The sequence below is a fragment of the Rhinopithecus roxellana genome, chromosome 15 (genome assembly GCF_007565055.1).
Source record: "Rhinopithecus roxellana isolate Shanxi Qingling chromosome 15, ASM756505v1, whole genome shotgun sequence".
NCBI classification, from domain to species: domain Eukaryota; kingdom Metazoa; phylum Chordata; class Mammalia; order Primates; family Cercopithecidae; genus Rhinopithecus; species Rhinopithecus roxellana.
The window spans coordinates 12,809,797-12,837,125 of record NC_044563.1 but is presented as its reverse complement, the minus strand read 5'-3'; the positions used below and the strand labels follow the sequence as shown (position 1 = coordinate 12,837,125).

The window sequence follows — 27,329 nt, the reverse complement described above, 5'->3', positions numbered from 1 at the left end:
GCTTTAAACAACAAAAAAAAACTGTGTCCCTGGCCCGGGGCCAGCGTCCCAGCCCCCCCTTGCCGCCGCGCAGCTCTCCAGCCAGGGAAAACAACTGCTCACTTCTCCCTGCGCCCTCCCCGCGCGCTCCCTGCCTCCCGGCGGCCGCGGGAGAGGAGCCCGGCCAGGGGGAGGCGCGGAGCGGGCCGGCCGCCCGGCCTTCCTCTCCCTCGCTCCTCCTCTCCGCCTCAACTTGCTCCGGCCTCCTCGCTCCTGCCTGAGTTCGGGGCCTGGGCTAGGCTTCGTCCTGGGGCTAGGAAGTTTCTGCGCTCCCCGCGGTCCAGTCTCCATCTCCGAGCCTCCCGCCGGGCCCCCGCGGTCCCCTCCTGCCCGCTTCCTCCGCTGCCCTCCCTCGCTGTCCCCTACCCTCTCCTGGGGCTCCCGGCCCTCTAACTCCTTCGGGCGCGGGCCCCTCGCCCCGCCCGGGTGCGCCCCCCCTCCCCCGGGTCCTGCGGCCCCGGATGCCCGGGCCCCGAGGGGCTGCTGGCGGCCTGGCCCCTGAGATGCGCGGGGTGGGGGCGGCGGGGCTGCTGGCGCTGCTGCTGCTGCTGCTGGGCCTGGGCGGCAGGGTCGAGGGGGGGCCGGCCGGCGAGCGGGGCGCAGGCGGGGGCGGGGCGCTGGCCCGCGAGCGCTTCAAGGTGGTCTTTGCGCCGGTGATCTGCAAGCGGACCTGTCTCAAGGGCCAGTGTCGGGACAGTTGTCAGCAGGGCTCCAACATGACGCTCATCGGAGAGAACGGCCACAGCACAGACACGCTCACGGGCTCCGGCTTCCGCGTGGGTGAGGGCCGGGGGCACGACTGGGGGCAGGGGAAGAACAGGCACCAGGCTCGATGGGAGAGCTAGTGGGGTCTTGGCCTTAAGAGACTGGGGGCTGAGGGTATAAAGGGCAGAGATCCGGGGACCTGGGGGCCCAGGGGCCTCAGAGAACTTGGGAGGCTGGAACTCTGGGGCCCAGAGTTGGAGGGCTGCATGGAGGCCTGGACTTTGAAGCTTTGCATTAGGTTTGGGGCCTAAGGGGTGGGGAAATGCAGAGGTCCTGGATGACACTGGCTTCCCAGAAGGTGCTGAGTTCTGAACAGGAGCACACAGGGTTTTTGAGGAATGTGAGCCGGGGACAGGAAGCCTCAGAGAAGGGATAAATATTCCCTCAAGAAGCAGACTTGCTGGAAGAAACAAGAAAAGTCTTTACAAAATGTCTAAAGTAGGGCCTGCCAGAGTAGACACCTGCATTCCTTGGGAGGAGGAGCTAAGGTCAGGGCTGGGGATGGGAGCTGGTTACTGGCAAGGTCTGAGAAGGTAGAGTATTGAGGCCTAAAAGTAGGGTGCAGGCCTGAAGGTAGGGACTAGTTTGGGGTTCTCAGCCTTTCCTTTTCCAATGCCTCCCCATAAGCTCCTGACATCCTGCCTTGGAGGCCCTCAGGGTCCCCCTCATCCTCCCCCAAGCCCCTACAACCTTCCCAGTTCAGTTTGGAGCCCACCCCTTCCCTGGCATCTCTCTTCAACGGGTCAGGCCTGGGGCTCAGTCATCCTCCTGCTAGGCCCTGTGGGCCAGGCTCAGGGAGGTGTCCCAGCAGTAATTACCCTCCTGGCAGGGTAATTAGGCCAGGCCCATGATGGCACCAGCAAAACAGCCCCTCTTACACATTCCTATATTCACTCACCCACTCACAGAGCTAAAGAACCCCACTCATGTGGCTCACATTTGTCATGACATGGGGTGTGCGTGCGTGTGTCTGTGCATATTGCCCGTGTCTGGGGTCATGCCATGGGCATGGCGTGGCACACTGTGAAGTACCCGTCTTTGTGTTGTCTTGGGTTGTTTCTCTAGTCGCTGTTAGTGTGTGGGAATGTTTTTGTTTTTGTGTTTTTAAGATGGAGTTTTGCTCTTGTTGCCCAGGCTAGAGTGCAATGGTGCAATCTTGGCTCACTGCAACCTCCACCTCCCGGGTTCAAGTGATTCTCCTGCCTCAGCCTCCCAAGTAGCTGGGATTACAGGCATGCGCCACCACGCCTGGCCAATTTTTTGTATTTAGTAGAGATGGAGTTTCACCATGTTGGTCAACCTGGCCTCAAACTCCTGATCCCAAGTGATCTACCTGTCTCGGCCTCCCAAAGTGCTGGGATTACAGGCGTGAGCCACTGCGCCCGGCCAAGTGTATGGGGATGTTTATGTGAACCTGTGTTGGTGTCAGGATGAGTCTCTGTGTATGTGATGAGGACTGTGGGTGTGAGTGTATGTGTGTCCATCTCCCAGGCTCCCTGGCCATCCTGCCCAGGCTGCTGTCTCCATCTGTGCTGCCCACATCCCCCAGGCTCGGTGCCCAGGCCACAGTGGGCGGGTGTCATTGGGAGGTCACTCTCACCGCTATGAGTGACTCACTGGGAGACAGGAAAAAGAGAGTCCTACCTCCCCCAGCCCAGGACACACCCCTCTGCTCTGTGAGGTCTGGCCCCAGGAGGCCAGGCAGGATGGGCTGGGCTGGGATGTGCTTAGCCTGACCCTGAGGGCCATGGATGTGGGCTGTCCCTGTGAGGCCCTTCTGGCATCCAGGAGAGCAGTACCCCCGCCCTCCTGCCCTCCTGCCCTGGGAAGTGAGGGCAGCCATGGGGTGGGCAGGAGAGGGGCTGGGGTTTTGGGATGAGTCAGAGTCCCAAGGCTGGTAGTAGCATGGGTCGAAGGTGAGTATGGGACAGAAACAGACAAAGGTCCCATCCTCTCCCTCCCTCAGTCACTCCTTCATTCATTCCCCCAAATCCCCTGTGGGACCCAGGGCTGAGGCCAGCCTGGCCCTGCCTTCCAGAGTACCCTCTATAAGGAGGCAGACAGACAAGCAGGTGCCAGGCAGTGCTGGCCAGTGGGTGGTAAGGCAGGAGAGGGAGCTCAGGTGGGCGGGATAGGAGGAAAGGCTCCCTCCTGGTGGAGACACTGAGCTGGAAAGGATGAAATCTGCATATGTAGAGTGGGGGACGTGGGGCCTTGTTGTGGAGGGAAGGGCATGAATGAGGCCAGGAGGCAGGAGGCAGGCACATTTGCAAGAGGGAGATGGGTCCTGGGGTGTGCGGTGCACAGGGAAGGAGCAGAGGGGGATGGGCTGAAAAAGTTCTGGGCCATGGAGTGAGCTTCTGCCTGAGGCAAGTTTCTCTGGGACACTGAGACTGTGGACCAGCAGGAGAGGCTGGAAGCCAAGGAGGGGTCTGGGTGGCCAGGCCTGAGCCAGGGCAGGAGCAGTGACCCTAGGGAAGAGGGGAGGCAGGTTCATGGGACATTAGAGGCTGTAACTGGGCAGGGGAGAGCAGGAGGGATGGAGCCATGGGGGCTCAGCTGTGGATGCCTGGTGGCCAGGTGAAGAGGAGGTGGGGAGGCAGGATACTGACTTCTGACAGTATGTCCTGGACAGCGGTGCTCAAGAGAGCCCTGGAAAGGTTGGGGGCTGTTTCTGTGTCTTGAGATGTGGACATCTTTGGCAGTGATGAGGTGGGGGCCCCAGGATGGTGAAGAGGGAGAGGGTGGAGAGCAGGCAGAGAGGGCTGAGGCCTGAAGGAGGGAAGGGTTTAGGGGAGAAGGGGAGGAGGTGCCAGGGACAGAGCCAATACCTTTGGAAGGCCCAAGGGGAAAGCCAGATCACCATAATTACTTGCCACCACTTATTAAGTACCCTTTGTGTATCAGGCCCTAGGGTAAGCATTTGTACAGCCCTTACCTCATCTAACCCACACATCTCTACAGATGAGGACGCTGGGGCACAGGGAGGAGACGTGAGTTGCTCAGGATGGCACAGCTGGCACATGGCTTAGCGAGGATTCAAGTCCTTGACTTGAGACTCCAGAACCCAACATGGGTGTAAGGATGTTGGGGAACCTAGAGAGGGCAGTTTCCCTGTGTAGGATGTATCTCAAAACCTGACTTCCCAAGAGGACAGAGCCAGTGGGTGGCAAGGAAGTAGGGAGGAGGGGAAAGAGACAGGATGTGGGTGAGGGCCTGACCCCCCTCTTCTCCCCAGTGGTGTGCCCTCTCCCCTGCATGAACGGCGGCCAGTGCTCCTCGCGAAACCAGTGCCTGTGTCCCCCAGACTTCACTGGGCGCTTCTGCCAGGTGCCCGCAGGAGGAGCCAGCGGGGGTACCGGTGGCTCAGGTCCCGGCCTGAGCAGGGCGGGGGCCCTGTCCACAGGGGCGCTGCCGCCCCTGGCTCCGGAGGGCGACTCTGTGGCCAGCAAGCACGCCATCTACGCCGTCCAGGTGATCGCCGACCCTCCTGGGCCCGGGGAGGGGCCCCCTGCCCAGCACGCAGCCTTCCTGGTGCCCCTAGGCCCGGGACAGATCTCAGCAGAAGGTACCAGGCGACTAGCAAACCCGGGAAGGTCGCCAGTGGGTGGGCACTAAGGGTGGCTGGGGCAGGGCAAGGTCAGCCCTGGAGAGTTCAGCGCGGTGACCCGCGGCGCGGTGCGGACAGCCCTGAGGACACCGCGCCCGCCTCCAGTGCAGGCCCCGCCCCCCGTGGTGAATGTGCGCGTCCATCACCCGCCCGAGGCCTCGGTCCAGGTGCACCGCATTGAGAGCCCGAACGCCGAGGGCGCGGCCCCCTCCCAGCACCTGCTGCCGCACCCCAAGCCCTCGCATCCCCGGCCGCCCACCCAGAAGCCCCTGGGCCGCTGCTTCCAGGACACTCTGCCCAAGCAGCCCGTGAGTGAATTCACAGTCGCGATGGGCCTTTCCTTCTCTCAGGGTTGCTCTGCCCCAACTCACCCGGATAGCAGAAAACTGAGGGGCAGGGGAAGAGGAAAAGAAAGACCCAACCCCAACAGGCGGCGCGGGGGTGGGGTGCTCTGTGACACCACCTCCCCTCCCCCTCCTTCCCCTAGTGTGGCAGCAACCCCCTCCCCGGCCTCACCAAGCAGGAAGACTGCTGCGGTAGCATCGGCACCGCCTGGGGCCAGAGCAAGTGCCACAAGTGCCCCCAGCTGCAGTGTGAGTGCTTGGGCTCAGAGGGGCGTTCCCCATCTGGTGGCCCCTCCCCACCCACCCCACCCATCCCTGCAGTGGGAGTCCCCACATCACCAGATTCCTCTCTACATCTGCTGTGCCCCTCCCCAGTTCCCTTCTCAGCCTCCCATGCCAAGCTATCGTCTCTCTGCAGACACAGGAGTGCAGAAGCCAGGGCCTGTACGTGGGGAAGTGGGCGCTGACTGCCCCCAGGGCTACAAGAGGCTCAATAGCACCCACTGCCAGGGTATGGCCAGCTAGGAGATTCTGTGGGCTGGAGGGGTAGACCAACCATTACTGGGGGTGGGGAGGGTCCCAAGGTGGGTGAGAGAGGAGGCGGGGCTGGGGCAAGACCCTGAGTTTCTCGGAGCAGCCTGCTGTCACCCCATGGCCCCAGACCAGAGGGGCCAAACTTCCACTTACCACAGACATCAACGAGTGTGCAATGCCGGGTGTGTGTCGCCATGGTGACTGCCTCAACAACCCTGGCTCTTATCGCTGTGTCTGCCCACCTGGCCATAGTTTAGGCCCCTCCCGTACACAGTGCATTGGTGAGACTGGGGCTCAGATTCCTGGGAGGTCACAAGGCATGGGTGGGAGCAAGGATCAGAGATCACAAGAGATCAGAGTGGGGTTAAGGGTTGACTGCAGGAGGAACAAGGCTCAGAGCCAATAGGATCAGGGGTCAGCGGGGTCTGGGGTCACATGAGATCTGCCATTAGCAGTCACATGGGGTCAGGGATTACACAGAGCCAGGGTCATGCAGATCATAGGCTTGGTGAGTAGGAGTGGTGAAGTCCAGGATAGCTAGAATCGGGAGTCAGTGGGATCAGTGGTCACATAAGTTTCAGGGGTCACATGAGTTCAGGATCATATGGGGTCAGAGACCACATGGGGATCGATCAAGGGTTGTCTGGGCCGGAGAGGCAAGGTCTGCAGCAGCTGGGCAGAGGGACGTGGGCAATGTGCAGGCTCAGAAGCCCATGCCCCCCACTGCCCCCTGCAGCAGACAAACCGGAGGAGAAGAGCCTGTGTTTCCGCCTGGTGAGCCCCGAGCACCAGTGCCAGCATCCACTGACCACCCGCCTCACCCGCCAGCTCTGCTGCTGCAGTGTCGGCAAGGCCTGGGGCGCACGGTGTCAGCGCTGCCCGGCAGATGGCACCGGTGAGTCAGGATTACGCAGGGCTAGGGGTTCATAGGTCCATGCACCTGTCCAGGAAATGCTCACTTTTGTGTCTGCTGTCTTGACTGCAGCTGCGTTCAAGGAGATCTGCCCAGCTGGGAAGGGATACCACATTCTCACCTCCCACCAGACGCTCACCATTCAGGGCGAAAGCGACTTTTCCCTTTTCCTGCACCCTGACGGGCCACCCAAGCCCCAGCAGCTTCCGGAGAGCCCTAGCCAGGCTCCACCACCTGAGGACACAGAGGAGGAGAGAGGTCTAGCCTGACACCTTCTGATCCCTGACCCATGCCGAGTCCCTAGGCTTGACCCCTTGACCCTTGATCCACAGATCTGACCTCACAGTCTAACCCCCAATTCCTTATCCCTCACCCATCCACTGACCTCCCACATGACCCTCTGACCCCGACCCAGAGATTTGACCCTGAGCTATAACCTCCTAAGCCTTCTACAGCCTGACCTGTAACCCAAGGCCCATCAACCTGATTATGTGACTACTATGCAAACACACCCTAACCACAGAATCTAACCCCTGACCCTTGACCTGGAGACATGATTGTTGAATTCCCAGAGAACCTAACTACAAATACTCAGCTGCTGATCTCAGATCTGACTCCCTTCTCCCACCCCAACACTTCATGGCCCCATCTTCTTCCCTTTTAGGGGTGACCATGGACTCAGTGAGTACGAGAACCCAGATGGGAGGGGCGGGCAGGCGAGGGACAGGAGGGCTCATGCTGCTGTCACCCGCAGCCAGTGAGTGAGGAGCGGTCAGTGCAGCAGAGCCACCCAACTGCCACCACGTCTCCTGCCCGGCCCTACCCCGGTGAGCTGGGCTCTGTAGGGATGAGTCCTCAAGGGCTAAATCACTGGGTGGGCGGGGAGTTCACAGTTTAAGTACTCAGGGACAATCAAGCTGGGGTGGGGCGCCAGGCCAAGACTGAAGTGGAAAGGGAGGCTTCAGTCACTGTCGTCTCTGACCAGAGTGCACTGCCGCCCGCAGAGCTGATCTCCCGTCCCTCACCCCCGACCATGCGCTGGTTCCTGCCGGACTTGCCTCCTTCCCGCAGCGCCGTCGAGATCGCTCCCACTCAGGTCACAGGTAAGGCCCGCCCAGCAAAGCCACGCCCTGCATAGGCCACGCCCCCAGTTTGGTTTTCTCTCCTCCCCTCCCGCCCCCAGGCATTCCCTAGCGCTAACAGGCTAGCGTTTATCCAGGGCTGAGCACTGGGGAAGCCTGAGCACCAGAAATCTCACTGCCCTAACCGATCCAGGTAGCATGGTGGTGAGCCCATTCTGACGGAGTTCATTCCTTCAACAAATACTTACTAGTGTTGCAGGTCTTTTAGAATTTGTCTAGCAGGTTTCCCTGTTTTTTTTTTTTGTTATTGTTCTTTGTTTGTTATTTTATTTATTTTTTTTTTGAGACGAAGCCTCGCTCTGTCGCCAGGTGGGACTGCAGTGGCGCAATTTCGGCTCACTGCAACCTCTGCCTCCCGGGTTCAAGCGATTCTCCTGCTTCAGCCTCCCGAGTAGCTGGGATTACAGGCATGCGCCACCACGCCCAGCTAATTTTTTTTGTATTTTTAGTAAAGACGGGGTTTCACCATGTTGGCCAGGATGGTCTCGATCTCTTGACCTGTGATCCGCCCGCCTTGGCCTCCCAAAATACTGGGATTACAGGCGTGAACCACCGTGCCCAGCCCATAACCATCTTTCAAACTCTGCTCAGAAAGCCTTCTCATTGCCACCCTACTTATTATCACAACCCTCAGAATTCCTTCCTTCTACTCTGATTTATTTTCTCTTTTTCTTTTTTTGAGATGGAGTCTCACTCTGTCGCCCAGGGTGGAGTGCAGTGGCGCGATCTTGGCTCACTGCAAGCTCCGCCTCCCGGGTTCACACCATTCTCCTGCCTCAGCCTCCTGAGTAGCCAGGACTACAGGCGCCCGCCACCTCGCCCGGCTAATTTTTTTTTTTTTTTTTTTTTGTATTTTTAGTAGAGACAGGGTATCACCATGTTAGCCAGGATGGTCTCAATCTCCTGACCTCGTGATCCACCTGCCTCGGCCTCCCAAAGTGCTGGGATTGCAGGCGTAAGCCACTGCGCCCGGCCCTGATTTATTTTTTAATAGCATTTATAAGACATAAGAGATTCTATTTATTGATTGACTTGTTGCCTGTCTGCTCTACAAAGACAGGAAATTTTTGTCTGTTTTTGTTCATGCAGTATCCCCAGCACATCAACAGTGCCTGGCACATAGTAGGTGCTCAAGAACTATTTGGGTTCTTTCTTTTTGTTTGTTTGGTTTGTTTTTTGAGACAGGGTCTCACCTTGTCACCTAGGCTGGAGTCCAGTGGCACGATCATGGCTCACTGCAGCCTTGACCTCCTGGGCTCAAGTGATCCTCCAGCCTTGGTCTCCCAAAGTGCCAGGATTACAGATGTACACCACCATGGCTGGCTCTTTTTTTTTTTTGCCTGGGAAGTTTTCCCGTGAAAACTGGGAAACCGTGGCAGGGTGCAGTGGGTCATGGCTGTAATCCCAGCACTTTGGGAGGCTGAGGTGGGTGGATCACAAGGTCAAGAGATCAAGACCATCCTGACCAATGTGGTGCAACGTCATCTCTACTAAAAATACAAAAAAAAAAAAAAAAAAAAAAAAAATTAGCTGGGCATGGTGGTGCACACCTGTAGTCCCAGCTACTCAGGAGAATCACTTGAACCCGGGAGATGGAGGTTGCAGTGAGCCAAGATCGTGCCACTGCACTCCGGCCTGGTGATAGAGTGAGACTCCATCTCAAAAAAAAAAGAAAGAAAGAAAGAAAGAGGCCAGGCACAGTGGCTAACACCTGTAATCCCAGCACTTTGGGAGGCCGAGGTGGGCAGATCACGAGGTCAGAAGATCGAGACCATCCTGGCTAACACAGTGAAACCCAGTCTCTACTAAAACCACAAAAAATTAGCCGGGCGTGGTGGCCGGCGCCTGTAGTCCCAGCTATTCGGGAGACTGAGACAGGAGAATGGGGTGAACTCTGGAGGCAGAGCTGGCAGTGAGCAGAGATGGCGCTACTGCACTCCAGCCTGGGCGACAGAGCGAGACTCCGTCTCAAACAGAGAGAGAGAACGAGAGAGAGAGAGGGAGAGAAGGAAGGAAGGAAAAGGAAGGAAGGAAGGGAGGGAGGGAGGGAGGGAGGGAGGGAGGGAGGAAGGAAGGAAGGAAGGAAAAGAAAGAAAGGTTAGAAGTGCCAGAGAAGTGAGGAAGGGAGGGGCATTCAGCTTGGGAAAAGGATATCACAAGGGAAATTAAGTTCAGGCAAAGGTATGGAAGCATGAAACACTGGTGGAGGAGGGAGAACCCACACACAGGCCAGTGTCTCTGAACCAGGGGAAGTCCAGTGCATGGAGCCTTGTCAGGAGGCTTGAGTTTGATGCCAGAGGCTGTGGGTGGTGTCTGCAGGATTTTGAGCATCATAATTGCTAGCTCAGACTGAGCAGTCCCTTTGTGCCAGGTACTGTCTGAAGAGTTTTACGTTCTACATACCATTTAACTTTCTCATACTCTGCGAAGTGAGCATTATTAGCCTCATTTTCCAGATGAGAAAACTGAGCCTCAGAGAGGTTCAGTAACCTACCCCAGGTCACACAACTGAGCTGCATTCAAGCCCATGCCTGTGTGGGCTTCAAAACCACAAGGGAACTGCCAATCCAACTGAAACCCTGATCCTCCATGAGCTCCTGGGGTGAGAGCTCAAGTGGGAGATGGCTGTTCTTGGGGGAACTGGGAATGTGGACAAGGCCTCTCAAAGGAGGGGCTGTTAAGGAAGCCTAAGGAGAGGTACTCCAGGCAAAGAGAACCGCCTGCAAAGCCCACTGGCCAGGTGGGTTTGGGGCACAGCAGAGTTCACTGTCATGGCCCAGGCTGCATGGCAGGGGTGAGGGGGAAGGGGTGTGGGGAATGAAACTGGTGAGCAGTGAGGATCCAAAGGAGGGAGATGTTGGAGGCAGGGAGTCCTGGGCTTGGTGACAAAGAGAGTGAGGGAGGGTTCCTGGATCTGAGCGCCTGTGCGCAACTCTGGCACTAGTTAGGGTTCCCAAGAAACCAGCTACTGCTAGTCCTGGGAGGGGGGTAATCAACCCTTCTGGAATAGGGGGGTCGGGTCCCTGGGGCAAGGGCTTTTGGAGTCACTGGGCTAGAGGATATTGGTGTGACTGAGGCTATAGAGGTTAAGGTGTTGAGGTGACTGGGGAGAAAGGGGTTTTAGTCCCTTGGGTGGGAGTACTGGGACTGCTGAGGGGCCCTGAGGGGATGTGGTTTGGTTTGAGGTGACCGGGGTCAGGGTCTTGGAGTGAACTAGGAATGGAAGTATTGTGGCCTGGGTGTGGGGTGATAAGAAGTCAGGGGCCTGGAGTCCTGGTTTGGAGCTTTCTGGGGTCTTGATACTGGGGTTATCTAACATAGAGAAATAGGACATCCTGGAGTTGGAGTATGGGCTTACAGGAACCTGAGGGCATGTGTGACTAGGGTGTTAAGGTCCGCCCTGGGGATTTGACATAAGGTGAGCGCTCCCTGCTCCGTCCCCTGACCTGGCCATGCCCGCAGAGACTGATGAGTGCCGACTGAACCAGAACATCTGTGGCCACGGAGAGTGCGTCCCGGGCCCCCCAGACTACTCCTGCCACTGCAACCCCGGCTACCGGTCACATCCGCAGCATCGCTACTGCGTGGGTGAGGGCGGGGCAGGCAGCGGGCGTGCAGGTGGGTAGCGGAGGGCGGGCGACCCTAGATAGTGACGCTTCCTTTGACTTTTCTCGGCCTACCGGTTCTTCTCAGATGTGAACGAGTGCGAGGCAGAGCCCTGTGGCCCGGGCAGGGGCATCTGCATGAACACCGGCGGTTCCTACAATTGCCACTGCAACCGCGGCTACCGCCTGCATGTGGGCGCCGGGGGGCGCTCGTGCGTGGGTGAGCACCGCCAGGGCGGGGGCGGCCCTGGGTGGGACAGGCTCTCCTCCAGACTGCCGTGTAATCCCCACCCCACGCCCGCCGCCTCCAACACCCGCTTCGTGGCCCCTTCCTCCCGCACAGACCTGAACGAATGCGCCAAGCCCCACCTGTGTGGCGACGGCGGCTTCTGCATCAACTTTCCCGGTCACTACAAGTGCAACTGCTATCCCGGCTACCGGCTCAAAGCCTCCCGGCCTCCTGTGTGCGAAGGTGAGGGGACCCCATTCAGATCAAAGAAGGGGCTCCTTAGCTGTCTCCCCACCTGGGGTGGGCCTGGGGAGCCTGCATTCTTTTTTTTTTTTTTTTGAGACGGAGTCTATCTCTGTCGCCCAGGCTGGAGTGCAGTGGTAAGATCTTGGCTTACTGCAACCTACGCCTCCCGGGTTCAAGCGATTCTCCTGCCTCAGTCTCCCGAGTATCTGGGATTACAGGCATCTGCCACCACGCCTAGCTAATTTTTGTATTTTTAGTAGAGACGGGGTTTCACCATGTTGGCAAGGCTGGTCTCGGAACTCCTGACCTCAGGTGATCCACCCGCCGCGGCCTCCCAAAGTGCTGGGATTTACAGGCGTGAGCCACCGCACCCGGCCTGTATGCTCAGCTCTGGGCCTCTCAGAGGTTGCGGTTCCGGGAGCCTCGTAGATTTGTGTGGGAGGAAGGCCCTGCTGTGGACGCTGGGAGCCGGGCCACCCACGTTGTCCCCAGATGGGTCCTCTTCCTTCTCCCTCCCCTGCAGATATCGACGAGTGCCGGGACCCGAGCTCCTGCCCGGATGGCAAATGCGAGAACAAGCCCGGGAGCTTCAAGTGCATCGCCTGTCAACCCGGCTACCGCAGTCAGGGGGGCGGGGCCTGTCGCGGTGAGGGCGGGGCCTGGATGCTAGTGGGTGGGGCTGTCGGGTGCCTCCCCCAGTCTGGCTCCGCTGGGGGCGGGGCGGGGCTAGCGGTGGTGATTGGCGTCTGGGGGCGGGGCCTTCCGAGAGTAGAGGCTGCCCGCTCAACCCCGCGTTCCCGGGAGGAAGAGACCCACATCCCCGAAGGGTGCGCGGTCCGCCTTCCGGTGGGGCAGAGTCCGAGGCTAGGTCTTTCCGCCGCAGATGTGAACGAGTGCGCCGAGGGCAGCCCCTGCTCGCCTGGCTGGTGCGAGAACCTCCCGGGCTCCTTCCGCTGCACCTGCGCCCAGGGCTACGCGCCCGCGCCCGACGGCCGCAGTTGCGTGGGTGAGCGCCAGCACCCCAGCCCCGGGCCCCCGCAGCGCTCCACGCGCTGAAGCCAGGGAGCGGGTCACGCTGTCTGTAAACAGTGGGTGGAAGGTAGCTCATTCATCCCCAGGTGACTCTGCTCATTCATTTTCTCAACGAACCTTGCCAAGAAAGGCACCACTAGGGCCGGGCGCGGTGGCTCAAGCCTGTAATCCCAGCACTTTGGGAGGCCGAGACGGGCGGATCACGAGGTCAGGAGATCGAGACCATCCTGGCTAACCTGGTGAAACCCCGTCTCTACTAAAAATACAAAAAACTAGCCGGGCGAGGTGGTGGGCGCCTGTAGTCCCAGCTACTCGGGAGGCTGAGGCAGGAGAATGGCGTGAACCCGGGAGGCGGAGCTTGCAGTGAGCTGAGATCCGGCCACAGCACTCCAGCCCGGGTGACAGAGCGAGACTCCGTCTCAAAAAAAAAGAAAAAAGAAAAAAAAAGAATCACTAGGAATTAGGCAAGAAAGGAGTAGGAGAGAAACAGCATGCCAGGTACAGGGGCTGGCACTGGCAGATCAGAGGTGAGACAGAGGGTGGGGTGTTGGGGAACTGTAAGTAATGACCCGGGTATGGGGGCTGAGGCCGGCTGGGGAGGGGCAGATCCCCATCCCTTGGAGGGCCCCCTAATTCCTGCCTGGGAGGTTGTGCTTCACTCAGAAGGTGTTCACCTGAAGCATTTTAAGTGCAAGAGTGACAAGATTTGTCATTTGTTTTAGAACGTTCCTGGCTGCTGATTGTGAGGGTAGCTGGAGGTCTGTTGGAGAGACTTAGGGCAGAGACAGTGGTGGACAGGATGAGTGGTGGCCTCAGGATGGCCATGAGACGATGGTATTGGAGAAATGTTAGACCTCCTGGGTTTTTTAACTAGATGTCAAGTGAAAGCGAGGGTGGTAACGACCCCTCCCCGTTTCTGGTTTGGGTGAGTGAGGGGGTGGTGCTGCTCACTGGGAATGGGTCCTCAGAAGTGAGCATATTTGGGAGGGAAAATGCTGAGCTCCACAATCGACAAATTGAGTGGCTCATGCCTCTCAGCAGGAGATGCCAGCATACCCACCTGGAATGATGGACCATGGACCAGGGCAGCTATGGAGTCTTGGGTGGGCCTGCTTAGCCAACCCAAGGTGGGTTGGGTAAGCAGATCATCTAGCAGAGCCTTGTGGACACTGACAGTTCAGAGGCAGGCTGGGGAAGGAGTTGGAGGAGATGGTGGGGGAGGGATAGTAGGGGCACCTGAGGGGCACCATCTGGGAAGCTGGGGAGGACATATTTCCAGCGAAGGAGGAGGATGAGCTAAGTGCAGTAGAGAGGTTCTTGTAAAATAAGAACTGGTGAGACAACAAGTCTTAGAACAAGACTTAGGGGTCTGCCCCCTAATCCTACATGGAAATTCTAGTGATGCCTTCCTTGGCAAGAAGGTCCTTGGTGGCCTTGGCAGGGTAGCTTTTGGGATATGATGGGGACAGAGGCCAGGATATGTGGGCAGCAAGTGAGGAAGAACAAGACCTGGGGACTCTTGCTCTTCCTAAGTGGGACTTTGGTATAGGCTGAGGAGGTGATGCCAGGAAAGTGGACCAGGAGACAAGGGCATCAGGGTCAGGAGAGGAGGGAGGAGAGCCAGTGGGCAGCTGGCTGTGGACAGGGGAAGGACATCTCTTGCTGTAACAGGAGCAGGAGGGGAATGGATGTAGATAACGATGTTCCATGGGTTAAGGGTGATTACCCTTAATTCTCTCAATACACAGTGAAGGGCCTGGGTTGAGTAGGGGACTCAGGAGAACAGTGGCTATTTGGAAATGCCCCAGGGCACGGGGCTGCCTAGGGGCTTTGTGGAAGTCAAAGCTGGAGAGGAGTCAGAGAGGGAGGTGCCACCCACACGAGGCTCTGCTGGACTGAGGCTGAAGTGTGTGGCTCTGGCCCAGTATGCTCAGCTTGGTGGCTGCTCCAATCCCACCCTACACCCAGGATCCACAGGCCACAGCTCTGACCACAGACTGGGCATTGCCAGACCAGTGAGGAGGAAGGAGAGGTGTTTATGGATCAGGGACGGGAGTCCTAGGCATGATGAGCCCTGGGCTCCGGCTGGGAACTGTCAGAGTCTGAGGGTGTTAGGCAAGCTCAGAGGACTGAGAGGGAGGCCACCAGGCCCTGTGAGAGGGAAGGTGGAAGTGAGGACTTGAGAACCGTGGAAAGCAGGCAGCCTCTGAGGGCCCCAGGGTGGAGCAGATCTGAGTGACGAAATCCCCTTGGGATCCTGAGAGTGAGGGGAAGGTCATGGAAGCCGAGAGATCCAGGAATGTGAGGTCAGAGGCTGAACTGGTTGTCCACGCGGATGTTTGAAACTCCCAGGATGGAGAGGAAAACAGAGCAGGAGGAGCGAGGAAGGTGGATGCTGACAGCCACAGGAGGGCTGAGGCTGCAGGAGGCCAGCGGCACCTCAGAGGCAGAGCCGTGGCTTGGAGGGGTCTGGGGTGTGGGCAACAACCGGCTCCACCAAAGAGGCCTCAGGAAAGTGTGTCCTAGGGGAGGGTCAAGTTCCTTTACCTCATGAGCAGGAGAAAGTGGAAAGGACAGGGATAGGGAGTTTATCCACCTGGGAAAAAGGGAGCCATGGCAGGTGAGGGAAGGATGGGAGCAGCAGTGAAAGCGGCTAGGGCAGGGAGAAAGGCTGGGGGAGGCTGGGGAGGCTCTTTAGCATCAGACCTGGCCTAGGGACCCTGGCAGCACCGGCCTGGTCACCAGGGTACCATGTGCCACCCAGAAGCAGGGTGAGACCTGTGCTTCGGAGTGCTGCTGGCCTCAGCTCTGGTGCTCCAGGCCATGTGTAGAAGTGAGAAAAGAGTAGTAGAAACCCAAGACCTCCCAGCTTGGTCCTCTGATACCCCCTGTGCCCTGCAGATGTGGACGAGTGTGAGGCTGGGGACGTGTGTGACAATGGCATCTGCACCAACACGCCAGGATCTTTCCAGTGTCAGTGCCTCTCTGGCTACCATCTGTCCAGGGACCGGAGCCACTGCGAGGGTGAGGGATCTTAGAGCTTGGGTGCTGACCTGTGCCTCCCTACCCCAGGACCCCCACCCCCCAGGGTCCAGTCCTAATCCAGATCTCAGCTGGGGCATGGAGGCGTGGGACTGACCCAGGGCTCTGGGGGAAATCTCTGGCTGCCTCAGGTCAGGGGTGGTGATCAGTCCCTGAGAGTCTCCACCCCTTCCATCCCCTACAGACATTGATGAGTGTGACTTCCCTGCAGCCTGCATTGGGGGTGACTGCATCAATACCAATGGCTCCTACAGATGTCTTTGCCCCCAGGGGCATCGGCTGGTGGGTGGCAGGAAATGCCAAGGTATGGGGGACTGAGAGTTCCTGAGGGATGTGACAGGGAGCAGTAATTCCCTAAATACACTGTGGCCTGTCTCTATTCCTTCCTCCCTCCCCTCCCTCCCCTCCCTCCCTCCCCTCCCCTCCCTCCCTCCCTCCCTCCCTCCCTCCCTCCTTCCTTCCTTCCTTCCTTCCTTCCTTCCTTCCTTCCTTCCTTCCTTTTCTTCCTTCCTTCCTTCCATCCATCCATCTTTCCATCCATCCTTCCACTCACCCACCCATCCATCTGCTCAGCCTTCCAGTCTTTCACCTAGAATAACAATGATCACAGTAAACATGACAGTTAGTGCTGTTGTTGTGCTTACTATGTGCCAGGCACTCTGTTAAGCTCTTTACAGATATTAATGTATTGGTCTTCCCCATCAACTCACCCATACATGCATTCATCCAACAAAAGTTTAGGCTGAGTGCAGTGGCTCAGGCTGGGGGTAGTGGCTCACGCCTGTAATCCCAGCACTTTGGGAGGCTGAGGCGGGCGGATCATGAGGTTAGGAGTTCGAGACCAGCCTGGCCAATATGGTGAAACCCTGTCTCTACTAAAAATACAGAAATTAGCCAGGCGTGATGGCGCGCACCTGTAGTCCCAGCTACTCGGGAGGCTGAGGCAGAAGAATCGCTTGAACACAGGAGGTGGAGGTTGCAGTGAGCCGAGATTGTGCCACTGCACTCCAGCCTGAGCAACAGAGTGAGATTCCATCTCAAAAAAAAAAAAAAAAAAAAAAGTTTATTGAGCACCTACTATTTTCCAGGTTCTGTGCTTTGTACTAGGTAATCAGCAATCACCCAGGGCTCCCAGCTAGGGGAGGCCGACATGTAAACTGATTCTGACAGTTCAGGGTCCTGGGTGTCAAGAAAGGTATGGACTAATGATTAATTGCAATGGGGAGGTGAATGCTGGACTGGACTGAACTGGACCAAAACGTAAGTAGGAGTTCCCTAGGCACGGGAAAGGCAAGGCATGGGAAAGGCAAGGCATGAGAAGTCATTCCAGGACCAAAGAGCAGTAATTGCAAAGCACAGAGATCTGGAAGGAGCTAGTTACGTTTACAGAGGAGGGGAGGGTGCCCTGAGCACAGAGTTGGGGAGTGGAGGGTGGTCTAGAGTAAGGCGTGATGAGACCTAAAGGTATCCGGAGCTCAATTCGAAAGGCCTCAAATGCCAAACTGAGTTTAGTGGCATTTGAGGCCTTTCCATTTGGGCTTCCGATACCTTTAGGTCTTGTAAGGTTAGTGGGAGCCACTGAAGGTGTTATGAAGGACAGCGGTGAATGTCCACATGCACATTCAGACACATGCACAGGCTCAGCAGACTTCCTGCTGTACATACTTTGAAACCAAAGTGGAAATTCAGGTTTTGAACTTGCATGAGGCCCTTGAGGTGCAGCCCCAGGGAAAGAGGGGCTGGGTTTCCATCTGCGCTACTCTTGCCCCCTAGACATAGATGAGTGCACCCAGGACCCAGGCCTGTGCCTTCCCCACGGGGCCTGCAAGAACCTTCAGGGCTCCTATGTGTGTGTCTGCGATGAGGGCTTCACTCCCACCCAGGACCAGCACGGTTGTGAGGGTGAGTATCCTCCTAGCGCCTCCCTTGGACTGGACAACTCCCCTGAGCTGCAGCTGGGGTTCAGAGATGTGTCCTGGCCTCATCCTCCTGAATTTGGGGAACCAGAAGAAATCCCTTTTGGCTGAGGGAGTCTGGTGGGGCCAGACCATGAAGGGCCCAGAACACCACGTTGAGAACAGAGCCAGCTCTCAGGAGGAGACTGAGGGGAGCCAGGGAAGGTGGGGGGAAAGAGCTGTGGTGGGTGGGCAGGGTGGACAGGGCCAAGGGGATCTGTGCACGACCCTGAGCTGCCCTCCACCCCTCAGAGGTGGAGCAGCCCCACCACAAGAAGGAGTGCTACCTGAACTTCGATGACACAGTGTTCTGCGACAGTGTATTGGCCACCAACGTCACCCAGCAGGAGTGCTGCTGCTCGCTGGGGGCCGGCTGGGGCGACCACTGCGAAATCTACCCCTGCCCGGTCTACAGCTCAGGTCAGGAGCGGGGCAGGCCCCTTCCCAGATCTTCAGTTTCTTCGTCTGGAAGCCAAATGTGGGAAATGGCGCCCCCTGGCAGTTGGGAAATAGGCGGCGGGCTGCAGCCCTAAACCCACGCGCGCGCTCAGTCCTGCCCCTTCCCTCCCCACGGCCGCTCTGCCCCCGCAGCTGAGTTCCACAGCCTCTGCCCAGACGGAAAGGGCTACACCCAGGACAACAACATCGTCAACTACGGCATCCCAGCCCACCGTGGTAAGCGCCCCGCCGCTCCGCCCGCCCCGCGCCCGCTCACCCCGGGCTGGGATTGCCGGGATCCCGCCGGGGCTCGCTGGGTCAGCTGCCCGCGCCGGGTAAGCCCCACCTTCCTCACCGGCCCCGCCCCTCTGGTAGGCCCCACTCCCACCCCCGCGGGGTGAGCCCAGCCTACGCCTCCCGGCCGCGGCTGCGGGACCGGAGCGGCCACTGTTTGTCACCCCTCAGACATCGACGAGTGCATGTTGTTCGGGGCGGAGATTTGCAAGGAGGGCAAGTGCGTGAACACACAGCCTGGCTACGAGTGCTACTGCAAGCAGGGCTTCTACTACGACGGGAACCTGCTGGAATGCGTGGGTGAGCTCAGCCCCCTGGCGGCCGTGGGGAAGCGGCAGGGAGACACGCGCCAACCCGCCCATCCCGGGCCTGCCCCTACCATCCACGCTTTTCCTCCCTGCAGACGTGGACGAGTGCCTGGACGAGTCCAACTGCCGGAACGGAGTGTGTGAGAACACGCGCGGCGGCTACCGCTGTGCCTGCACGCCTCCGGCCGAGTACAGTCCCGCGCAGCGCCAGTGCCTGAGCCCGGAAGAGATGGGTGAGGCCCGGGCTGGGGAGTGGGGTACATGGGAGGGGCGGGGCCCGGGCCGAGCTGTGACGGCTCCCACCCACCCCCTCGCTGTTCGTAGACGTGGACGAGTGTCAGGACCCGGCAGCCTGCCGCCCTGGCCGCTGCGTCAACCTGCCGGGCTCCTACCGCTGCGAGTGTCGCCCGCCCTGGGTGCCCGGGCCCTCCGGCCGCGATTGCCAGCTCCCCGAGAGCCCGGCCGGTGAGGGCGAGGGTCGGCCAGGGCCCTGTCCGTCATGTGGCTCCCGCGCTGGTGGGGTGGGGCGGAGGCGGGCGGTCCCTGCCTTGGGCCCCTCCCTGATGCCAGGTGCTGTCCACAGAGCGCGCCCCGGAGCGGCGCGACGTGTGCTGGAGTCAGCGCGGAGAGGATGGCATGTGCGCGGGCCCCCAGGCCGGGCCTGCCCTTACCTTCGACGACTGCTGCTGCCGCCAGGGCCGCGGCTGGGGCGCCCAGTGCCGCCCGTGCCCGCCGCGCGGAGCGGGTAAGGCAGTCAGGGAGGAGTTGGCCAGGAGTGAGGATGGGGGCCAGGGCCTGGGGACCCAGCGTCACTGACCAGCTCTGCTCCTCCCAGGGTCCCAGTGCCCGACATCGCAGAGCGAGAGCAATTCCTTCTGGGACACGAGCCCCCTGCTGCTGGGGAAGCCCCCGAGAGGTGAGTGCTGCCGGGACGGGCTGTGGCGGGGTTGGTAGCCTTTGGCGGGGGGGTCAGTGTTGAAGGCCGTATTGTCCTGGGCCACGCAGATGAGGACAGTTCAGAGGAGGATTCGGACGAGTGTCGCTGCGTGAGTGGCCGCTGTGTGCCGCGGCCAGGCGGCGCTGTGTGCGAGTGTCCCGGCGGCTTCCAGCTCGACGCCTCCCGCGCCCGCTGCGTGGGTGAGCAGGGCTTTGGGTTGGGGCAAGGGAGGGGCCGGTGGTGAGGAGCCGCCTGGAGGCTCAGCGAAGCCGCACCTGTCGCCCCACCTGCAGACATCGACGAGTGCCGAGAGCTGAACCAGCGTGGTCTGCTGTGCAAGAGCGAGCGCTGCGTGAACACCAGCGGCTCCTTCCGCTGCGTCTGCAAAGCCGGCTTCGCGCGCAGCCGCCCGCACGGGGCCTGCGTTCCCCAGCGCCGCCGCTGACACCGCCCTCGGCCCAGTCCTCGGTGATCACTGAGGGGTTTCTGCGAGCTCGGCCTCACTTCTGCCCTGACTTGGGGCTCAGAACCAGGGACCTTGGGGCCCGCAGACCCTCCCTGCGCCTTGAGACCCGTGGCGCCCCTACCGGCCCCACCCGGTTGGCGGGCGATTGTAAGGTCCCCGGCGGATGCTGTTTGCCTTACTCCCAGAGGGTGTTTCCTAGAAACTGATAAATCAGATCGTGCCTCTTTACCCTTGGCTTTCGAAGCAAATTGATGTTCACATCTGACGTGGGCGTGGGCTGCACAGCGCGGCGCCAGACCCCAGCCACCTCCCAGGGGCTAGACTGGGCCCGGCACAGGGGGTGTGAAATAGAATTTATTGTGGCTCTGATTATGTACACGTGAGATGGCCTGGCCGGGCCGGCCGGGTTCACATGGTTTGTACAATAAATACATGTGTGGGGCGGGCTCTCCGCGGCTGGGAAGCGCCACCGCCACGGTTCAGTCCAGCTTCCGGGCTCCCAGCTTCATGGGGCCCTTGGCCGCCTTCCTCTCAGCGCGTTTGGCTTCCATCTCCCGCCGCCGCTCCTCGCGCTTCTTCCGGGCCAGCTCAGCCTTGGCCTGTCCTGGGGTTAGGAAGGGGAGCCCCGGTCTCAGCTCTCCAGCCAGTGCCTGCCTGGGGCCCGTAGGGACGAGCTGGTCAGGGAGCCCTAGTCTTCAGCCCGCCCAGGGGAAGCACTTACGACTCTCTGTCTCCAGGCCTTCCCAGTTGTCCTCACCCCAGGAGTCCCTCCTAGGCTGTAAAGAAAAGTGTGGGCTGCAGTGGGGCCCACTTCGGGCTGAGGCCCACCATCTCTACCCTCTCACCAGACCCATGCTGGGTACCTGAGTGCTGGGACGTGCAGACAGGGTAGCGAAGGGGTCACCCTTGTCGCTGGACTCTGGGCCACCCCAGTTATACTCGCTGGCCAGCCGCGTACCCTCGAGAGGTGGCTCCTGGGAGCTTGGCTCCTGCCAGCCCTGTTCCCAGGAGCCCTCAGCTTCCCAGCTGCTCCAGTCGGACTCTGGGGATTTGGAGGATTTGTGGTCGGAGTTGCTGACCTGTAGAATAGCGGGAAGGGGAAGTAGCCCTGGGCCCAGGGAGGAAAGGGCCCCATACACACACACCCGCCTGACCCAGCTCACCTGACTAGCACGGCTCACTTGGCCCCCAGTGCTCCAGTCGTCCTGCTGGGCCAGCACGGACTCGGCCTCCTGCTGCAGTGTGGAAAGGGACCACTGACTCCCACCCCATGCTACAGGGCAAGTGAGCCGGCCCCAGCACCGTCCGAGCCACGGGCCCCGCCACTATCTTTTGCCTTCCTCCTCATTTGCTCCTCAGGCTCTGTTTCCCATATATTAAATGGACGCTGACCCTGGCCTGCCTTCAACCCTCTTTGAGGCTGGGGAATGAGATCTAGATGCCTCTTCCAACAGCCTTGGGGGCCAGAAAATGCTGCTCTCAGTCAGATGGGGAAATTGGGCCCCCAGCTCTGCCCCATTCTGAGGGCAGCCCCAGTCCTCCCTCAGCCCATCCTGAACCCATCCCCCAAGCAGAACTGGTCTGGTTCTAGACCTAGGAGTGGCCTCTCCTTGCTGACCCCCAGGGCTGGGTGGGCACTGGAGGAGGGGGAAGAGGGATGGTGTGGGTGAGAGTAAGGAAGTCCAGGGAATGCCCCAGGCACCATCTGCCCAGCCTGCTCCCTGGGGCCACGGGTTGAGTGGGTCCTGCTGCTGGCTCTGGTCTACAATGGCCACTCCACGAAGCCTATGCGCCAGGGATGCTATGCAGATGAGGACAGGCCAACTCCAGCCAGGCCCCACAGAAGCTCCCTGAATGGCAGCCTGTGAATTTGAGCTGGGGTCCCCTGGGGAGGCTCCCTCAGCCCCACACACCTCCAGGCTGCCCCAGTCTTCGTCGTCCCATCTGTCAGCAGCGCTGCTGTCCTCTGCTGTGTCCTTGTCCTCTTCCTGCGTCTCCCAGTGGCCTGAGGTTGTAGGGGTGGCAGGAACAGGGGTGGGAGCCGGGGCAGGAACTCCTGGGGAGCAGAGGCTCACTGAGCTTTCAGGGGAGTCTTGGGACAGGGCAGAGGCTGCTAGGGGAAGGGGGCTACTGGGGAGAATGGGTGCTAAGGAAGCCCACAGGGTGACTAGAGCCTACCCCAGCCCCTATAGTCCCCTCACCATCCCCGGGGGAGTCAGACAGTAACAGTTCCTGGGTGCCTGCAGCTCCCAGCCCTCTCAGCCACTGATGCAGCCAGGCCAGGACGCTCACCTTCAGGTGTGGGTCTTTGGGGAATGTTGGTCTCTGTGGGGGCAGTGGTGGGGTGCACACGCATCAGCTTGGAGGTGAGCGAGGAGACCCCGGTCACGGCCCAGCCTGCCCAGCTGGCTGCGGCTCCTCCCATGCCAGGGCTGGAGGCTGCATGGACATCCTTCTCTGGGCAGTGGCATGAGAGAGAGGTGGGTATGGGCACGTCAGGCACCCATGGGTGACAGGACAGCAGGAATTGACAGTGCCCTGTAGCCGCCCCTCCCTTCTCCAGGCCTGAGTTCTCCCATCTGTGAAGGGGGAGCTGAGTCAAGTCTGCTCACAAGGGCCTTTCAGAAACTCCAGTGCGGGTGGGACACAAACAGGTCACAGTCAAGGACATGGCAGGGAAAGAAGGAACACGAGTGTAGGCCACTCACCCACTTCCTCCAGCTGGGTCGGGTCCTCCGACACAGACTCCAGTTTGGACAGGAAGCTCCGAATGGCCTTGAAGGCCTGTGGGGTAACAAGGGGCAGAGCTGGGGCCTCTGGGGTTCCCAAAAACCTACCAGGCCAGCTAGGGCCTGACATCCCCTACAGCCCCAGCCCAAGGCCAGGCCCAGCTGTGCCTCACCTGGTCCCGCACAGATTTCTCAGGATCTACAGTGAGACCGCAGAGCACAGGCAGGATCTTGTGGGCACAGTCGTTCATTGAGTAGAGATTGTGGGTGGCAGCAAAGCCCAGGACACCCGCAACCCGGGACGGTGCAAACGGGTCCTTAGTGGCTCGGCTGAAGGCGGAGGTAAGGACCCTGTGTCTGGTCTATGATGGGGCAGGAAAGAGGGCTCCTGAGTAAAGGGTCAGTGTTGGGGCCCAGAACCACCAGCCCTTACTTCCCAGAACGGGGCCACACGTAGGCCCCCAGAATCTGAAAAATGTAAATGAATCACTTAAATGGGGAGAGTTTACCTAAAACTCTGGACCTGGGCTTCTCTTCCTAAATCACTGGGCTCCACACTGCCTCAGGGCATGGGACCACAACAGCAGCTGTCCCCAGGGCTCGGACACAGGCTCCCTTCCTCCCTGCCCAGCTGACTGTTCATTCCTGTTAACTGTCTGGGCACAGCAAGCATCTGAACTTACAAAGCCTGGCTGAGAGGATGCACACAGGCCGTGAGGCCAAGCAGGCCTGGATTCAGATCCCAGATCCACCCCTCCTGGCTGTGTGACCTCGGCCAATTCACTCCACCTCTTGGGAACCCAGATATGGGACCAACAGCGTTCAGGGCCTGGGTCTCTGGGAGAATGAAGGCCCACACACACAGGACTCCTGGCCCTGGAGGAGGCCATGGTCCTGTGACAGGGACCAGGCTCCAGCAGTTGTGCAGGACACTTACGCTGGCACTGAGGTAGGAGCCGATTTTGCCCAGGCAGACTGTGGTGTTGCAGCGGATGGGACCCTGTTCATCCTTGGCCTGTAGCCGTGCAAAGTGCTTCATCAGCTCCACATTGAGGTTGGCCTTGTTCAGCTTCGGGGCCAGAAGTAGCATGGACTGTGGGGCAGAAATGAGCATGGGAACTGTGGGCTGTGGCAGGCAAAGGGCCTTGTGCAGGAACAGCCTCCTGGCAGCCCTCATCCCAGAGCACATCCATCAAAGCCTGCAAGGCCACCTCCCAGCCTGGGCCTGGCCCTGGCCCTGGCCAGCATGTTGAGGAAAGGGACCCCATTTCTGTCCCCCTTTACAGCAAAACCTCCAAAGTCTGTCTGCACTCCTGTCTCCTATTTCCTCTGCTCTGCTCTCCTGATGGCACTCCACCTAGACTCATACAAACAGCCCTGCACTCTGCCAGACTGGCTCAGGGTGGGGGTCACTGACGCTCTCCATGGTACTAATTTCCTTTTTTTTTTTTTTTTTTTGAGACGGATTCTCGCTCTGTCGCCCGGGCTAGAGTGCAGTGGCCAGATCTCAGCTCACTCCAAGCTCCGCCTCCCGGGTTTACGCCATTCTCCTGCCTCAGCCTCAGCCTGCCGAGTAGCTGGGACTACAGGCGCCCGCCACCTCGCCCGGCTAGTTTTTTTTTTGTATTTTTTAGTAGAGATGGGGTTTCACCGTGTTAGCCAGGATGGTCTCGATCTCCTGACCTCGTGATCCGCCTGCCTCGGCCTCCCAAAGTGCTGGGATTACAGGCTTGAGCCACCGCTCCCGGCCATGGTACTAATTTCAATGGCCAGTTCTCCATCCTCACCAAACTTGACCCTCAGCAGTTCTGACGCCCCTGAGTTTTCCCTCCCTGAAACTCTGGTCTCTGGTCTTCCAGGACACCAGCCCCTCCTGGTTCTCCTGACCTGGCTGGCTGCTCCTTTGGCTGAGATTCTAACGTTCACACGCTCAGAGCCAATCTTGAGGTCTTTTTTATATTTAACGCTCTTGCCCTAGGTGATCTCAGCCATTTCATGGCTTTAAATGCCTTCTTGTGAGCTGACAACCCCCAGGCACATACGCCTCGCCCAGACTTCCCTAAATTGCACACATGCATAACTAGTGGCCAACTTGACATCTCCATCCAGCTGCCTAACAGAAACAGCCAAGATGGGGCCCAACCTGCTTGCGTCATCTTCTCAGTAAATAGCAACTCCTAACCTTCCAGTTGTCCAGGCCACAAGCCTCAGAGCCACCCTCATCTCCATATCTTTTTTGTTTTTGAGATGGAGTCTCACTCTGTCACCCAGGCTGGAGTGCAGTGGTGTGATCTATTCACTGCAACCTCCGCCTCCTGGGTTCCAGCAATTCTCCTGCCTCAGTCCTCTGAGTGGCTGGGATTACAGGCGCCCACCACCAATGCCCAGCTAATTTTTTGTATTTTTATTTTATTTTATATTTTTGAGACAGAGTCTTGCTCTGTGGCCCAGGCTAGAGTGTGGTGGCGCGATCTCGGCTCACTGCAAGCTTCGTCTCCCGGGTTCACACCATTCTCCTGCCTCAGCCTCCTGAGTAGCTGGGACTACAGGCGTGCATCAACAAATGCGGCTTTTGTATTTTTTTTAGAGATGGGGTTTGGCCATGATGACCGGGCTGGTCTCAAACTCCTGGGCTCAAGCGATCCTCCCACCCCAGCCTCCCAAAGTGCTGGGATCACAGGCATGAGCCACTGCGCCCAGCCCCTGACCATTGTTTTTAAAACTACAAACTTTTCTCCCCACGCTTTCCAACAATACATATTTTCTTTTCTTTTTTTTGAAACGGAGTTTCGCTCTTGTTGCCCAGGCTGGAGTGCAATGGCATGATCTCGGCTCACTGCAACCTCTGCCTCCCAGGTTCAATTAAGTCTCCTGCCTCAGCTTCCCGAGTAGCTGGGATCACAGGCATGTGCCACCATGCCCAGTTGGTTTTGTATTTTTTAGTAGAGACAGGGTTTCGCCATGTTGGTCAGGCTGGTCTTGAACTCCTGACCTCCGGTGATCCGCTCGCCTCAGCCTCCCAAAGTGCAGGGATTACAGGTATAAGCCACCGCGCCCGGCCAACAATACACGTTTTCTAATTCTGCTATATTGTCTGGCAAGCCCACTCTCTGTGCCCTGGAAAGGAAGCTCCATGAGTGCAGGGGGCTGGGCACCTCATGCACGCTGCCTCCCAGCATGGGGCTTGGGCCAGGAACAGGCAGGTGCTCATTGTCTGCTGAATGGAGGACCCGCCCCGCCACCAGCTGCTGAGCTGCACCCACAGCATGAACCCACACAGCAAGGACAGTGCCTGCTTGGACCCATGGGCCAAAGCCAAGGCCTCTGTGTCTAGGGTGAGCCCCTCCAAGCCTTGGAAAACCAGGGGTAGCCACTCTGGGCCTGGTCACACCCACCTTGACCGTCTGCTCCCGGATGGCAGGGTTGGTGTCCAGAAAGCCATGTACGACGTGGGGGAAGATCTGGGTGTTGACCGTTGGCTCATCAAGGTACTGGATGAACTGCTCCATCTGTGGCCCAAGTTGGGATGTGTCAACATGGTCAGCCCCTCCCACTCTATCCCCACAGCCATGGAACCACTCCTGGCTTAGCTTTTCCACCCAGCAGGCACTGGCCAGCCAGGTCAACCGCCTGAGCCCCTACCCAGGTGTTTGGCTTCAGGCCCAGGTGGAGTGAGGAGAGGCCAGGAGGGCGCTAGGAAAGCCTGGCTCATAGTCCGGCTCATCTGGTCACCCTCTCAGAGCCTCTTCTATTTTTTTTTTTCTAAGATGGAGTCTCGCTCTGTCACCAAGGCTGGAGTGCAGTGGCACGATCTCGGCTCACTGCAACCTCTGCCTCCCAGGTTCAGGCGATTCTACTGCCTCAGCCTCCCGAGCAGCTGGGATTACAGGCACCCACCACCATCCCTGGCTCATTTTTGTATTTTTAGTAGAGACAGGGTTTCACCATGTTGGCTAGGCTGGTCTTGAACTCCTGACCTCAGGTGATCTGCCCACCTTGGCCTCCCAAAGTGCTGGGATTACAGGCATGAGCTACCATGCCCAGCCTGAGCTTCTTCTATAAACGAGGGTCTCATCCCTGCCCTGTTCCTCCCCGCCTGCCCACAGTGCCATGAGGAGGACTGGTGGGTTTGGTGGTTGCAGAGGGAATGGCACTGGGAACCACTGGTACTTCCTAGACCCCATCCATCCTGTCTGATGCTCCCAGCTGCCCTGGGGTTGGCAGGAGACAGACTGTATCCCCACTCTAGAGGGCTAGAGTGATTGAGCCAGGAGAGGAGGGGGCATGAGAGTGCTGCAGCCTGGGCAGTTGGCCATTCCCAAAGCTGCCAAGGAGCCCTGTATGTGGTCAACTTCCTGAGAGCCTGGCCTCAGGGGTTCCCTCACTTCTGCATATGTTCAGGGGTGGGATTTCTGGGGTCCCTGTGCAGCCAGGGCAGGTGACTCCCCAGCAGCCAGGGGAGGGTCTGGGTGGGGTGGACCACCGCGGACTCTGCTAGAGGCTTCACCTGCTGCAGGAGGCGGATGCGCATGGCCCGGTCAGTGGACGAGAACATCTTGACCACCACAGGGATGATCTTCTGCTGATACTCCTCTGCGCTCAGGAACTTGCCCACCTGAAAGGGCAGAAAGAAGGATTCAGCCACTCACAGGAATGGGCTGACTTTGCTGGGCTCATCTACATTCCTGGGGCTGATATCAC

General features: G+C 59.1%; 2 protein-coding genes and 1 pseudogene across 9 annotated transcripts; 2 read left to right on the top strand and 1 right to left on the bottom strand.

The window, feature by feature from the left end:
• Nucleotides 1-132: 132 nt before the first annotated feature.
• On the top strand, nt 133-20,386 carry LTBP3 (latent transforming growth factor beta binding protein 3). 4 transcript variants are annotated; one of them, XM_030918083.1, is made up of 28 exons: nt 139-819; nt 4,043-4,372; nt 4,520-4,722; nt 4,902-5,007; nt 5,177-5,269; nt 5,451-5,573; nt 6,029-6,187; nt 6,278-6,463; nt 6,870-6,886; nt 6,960-7,032; nt 7,210-7,308; nt 10,810-10,935; nt 11,041-11,172; nt 11,296-11,424; nt 11,951-12,073; nt 12,311-12,433; nt 15,361-15,483; nt 15,686-15,805; nt 17,275-17,403; nt 17,709-17,876; nt 18,048-18,131; nt 18,360-18,488; nt 18,592-18,729; nt 18,821-18,961; nt 19,080-19,241; nt 19,332-19,412; nt 19,502-19,633; nt 19,727-20,386. In XM_030918083.1, exons 1-28 carry the CDS (start codon nt 501-503, stop codon nt 19,876-19,878), a joined length of 3,900 nt encoding a protein of 1,299 aa, XP_030773943.1. In that variant the 5' UTR covers nt 139-500; the 3' UTR covers nt 19,879-20,386. The 4 variants fall into 4 exon arrangements, with proteins under 4 accessions (XP_030773945.1, XP_030773944.1, XP_030773943.1 ...); XM_030918086.1 differs by having other exon boundaries at nt 670-819; nt 5,134-5,269; XM_030918085.1 differs by lacking the exon at nt 18,821-18,961 and having other exon boundaries at nt 133-819.
• On the top strand, nt 7,536-7,578 carry LOC115893739 (annotated as a pseudogene).
• On the bottom strand, nt 20,236-27,269 carry LOC115893579 (N-terminal kinase-like protein). 5 transcript variants are annotated; one of them, XM_030918087.1, is made up of 11 exons: nt 27,136-27,269; nt 26,024-26,137; nt 23,566-23,721; nt 22,802-22,990; nt 22,608-22,683; nt 22,192-22,356; nt 21,813-21,955; nt 21,063-21,134; nt 20,763-20,978; nt 20,621-20,675; nt 20,236-20,503 (listed from the first exon to the last, which is right to left on the bottom strand). In XM_030918087.1, the coding sequence occupies exons 1-11, from the start codon at nt 27,181-27,183 to the stop codon at nt 20,379-20,381; spliced, it is 1,359 nt and encodes a 452-aa protein (XP_030773947.1). In that variant the 5' UTR covers nt 27,184-27,269; the 3' UTR covers nt 20,236-20,378. The 5 variants fall into 5 exon arrangements, with proteins under 5 accessions (XP_030773947.1, XP_030773949.1, XP_030773950.1 ...); XM_030918089.1 differs by having other exon boundaries at nt 21,063-21,131; XM_030918090.1 differs by lacking the exon at nt 20,621-20,675.
• Nucleotides 27,270-27,329: the final 60 nt, after the last annotated feature.

Bases quoted from the DNA above. Each gene is read 5' to 3' on its own strand.
- LTBP3 (XM_030918083.1), top strand. From the start codon at position 501: ATGCCCGGGCCCCGAGGGGCTGCTGGCGGCCTGGCCCCTGAGATGCGC. The intron at 5,574-6,028 runs GTGAGACTGGGG...TGCCCCCTGCAG, and splicing joins CTCCCGTACACAGTGCATTG to CAGACAAACCGGAGGAGAAG. The intron at 15,484-15,685 runs GTGAGGGATCTT...CATCCCCTACAG, and splicing joins GGACCGGAGCCACTGCGAGG to ACATTGATGAGTGTGACTTC.
- LOC115893579 (XM_030918087.1), bottom strand. From the start codon at position 27,183: ATGTTCTCGTCCACTGACCGGGCCATGCGCATCCGCCTCCTGCAGCAG. The intron at 21,956-22,191 runs GTGAGCGTCCTG...TCTGCTCCCCAG, and splicing joins CCAAAGACCCACACCTGAAG to GAGTTCCTGCCCCGGCTCCC. The intron at 20,504-20,620 runs GTAAGTGCTTCC...TCCTAACCCCAG, and splicing joins AGGCCTGGAGACAGAGAGTC to GACAGGCCAAGGCTGAGCTG.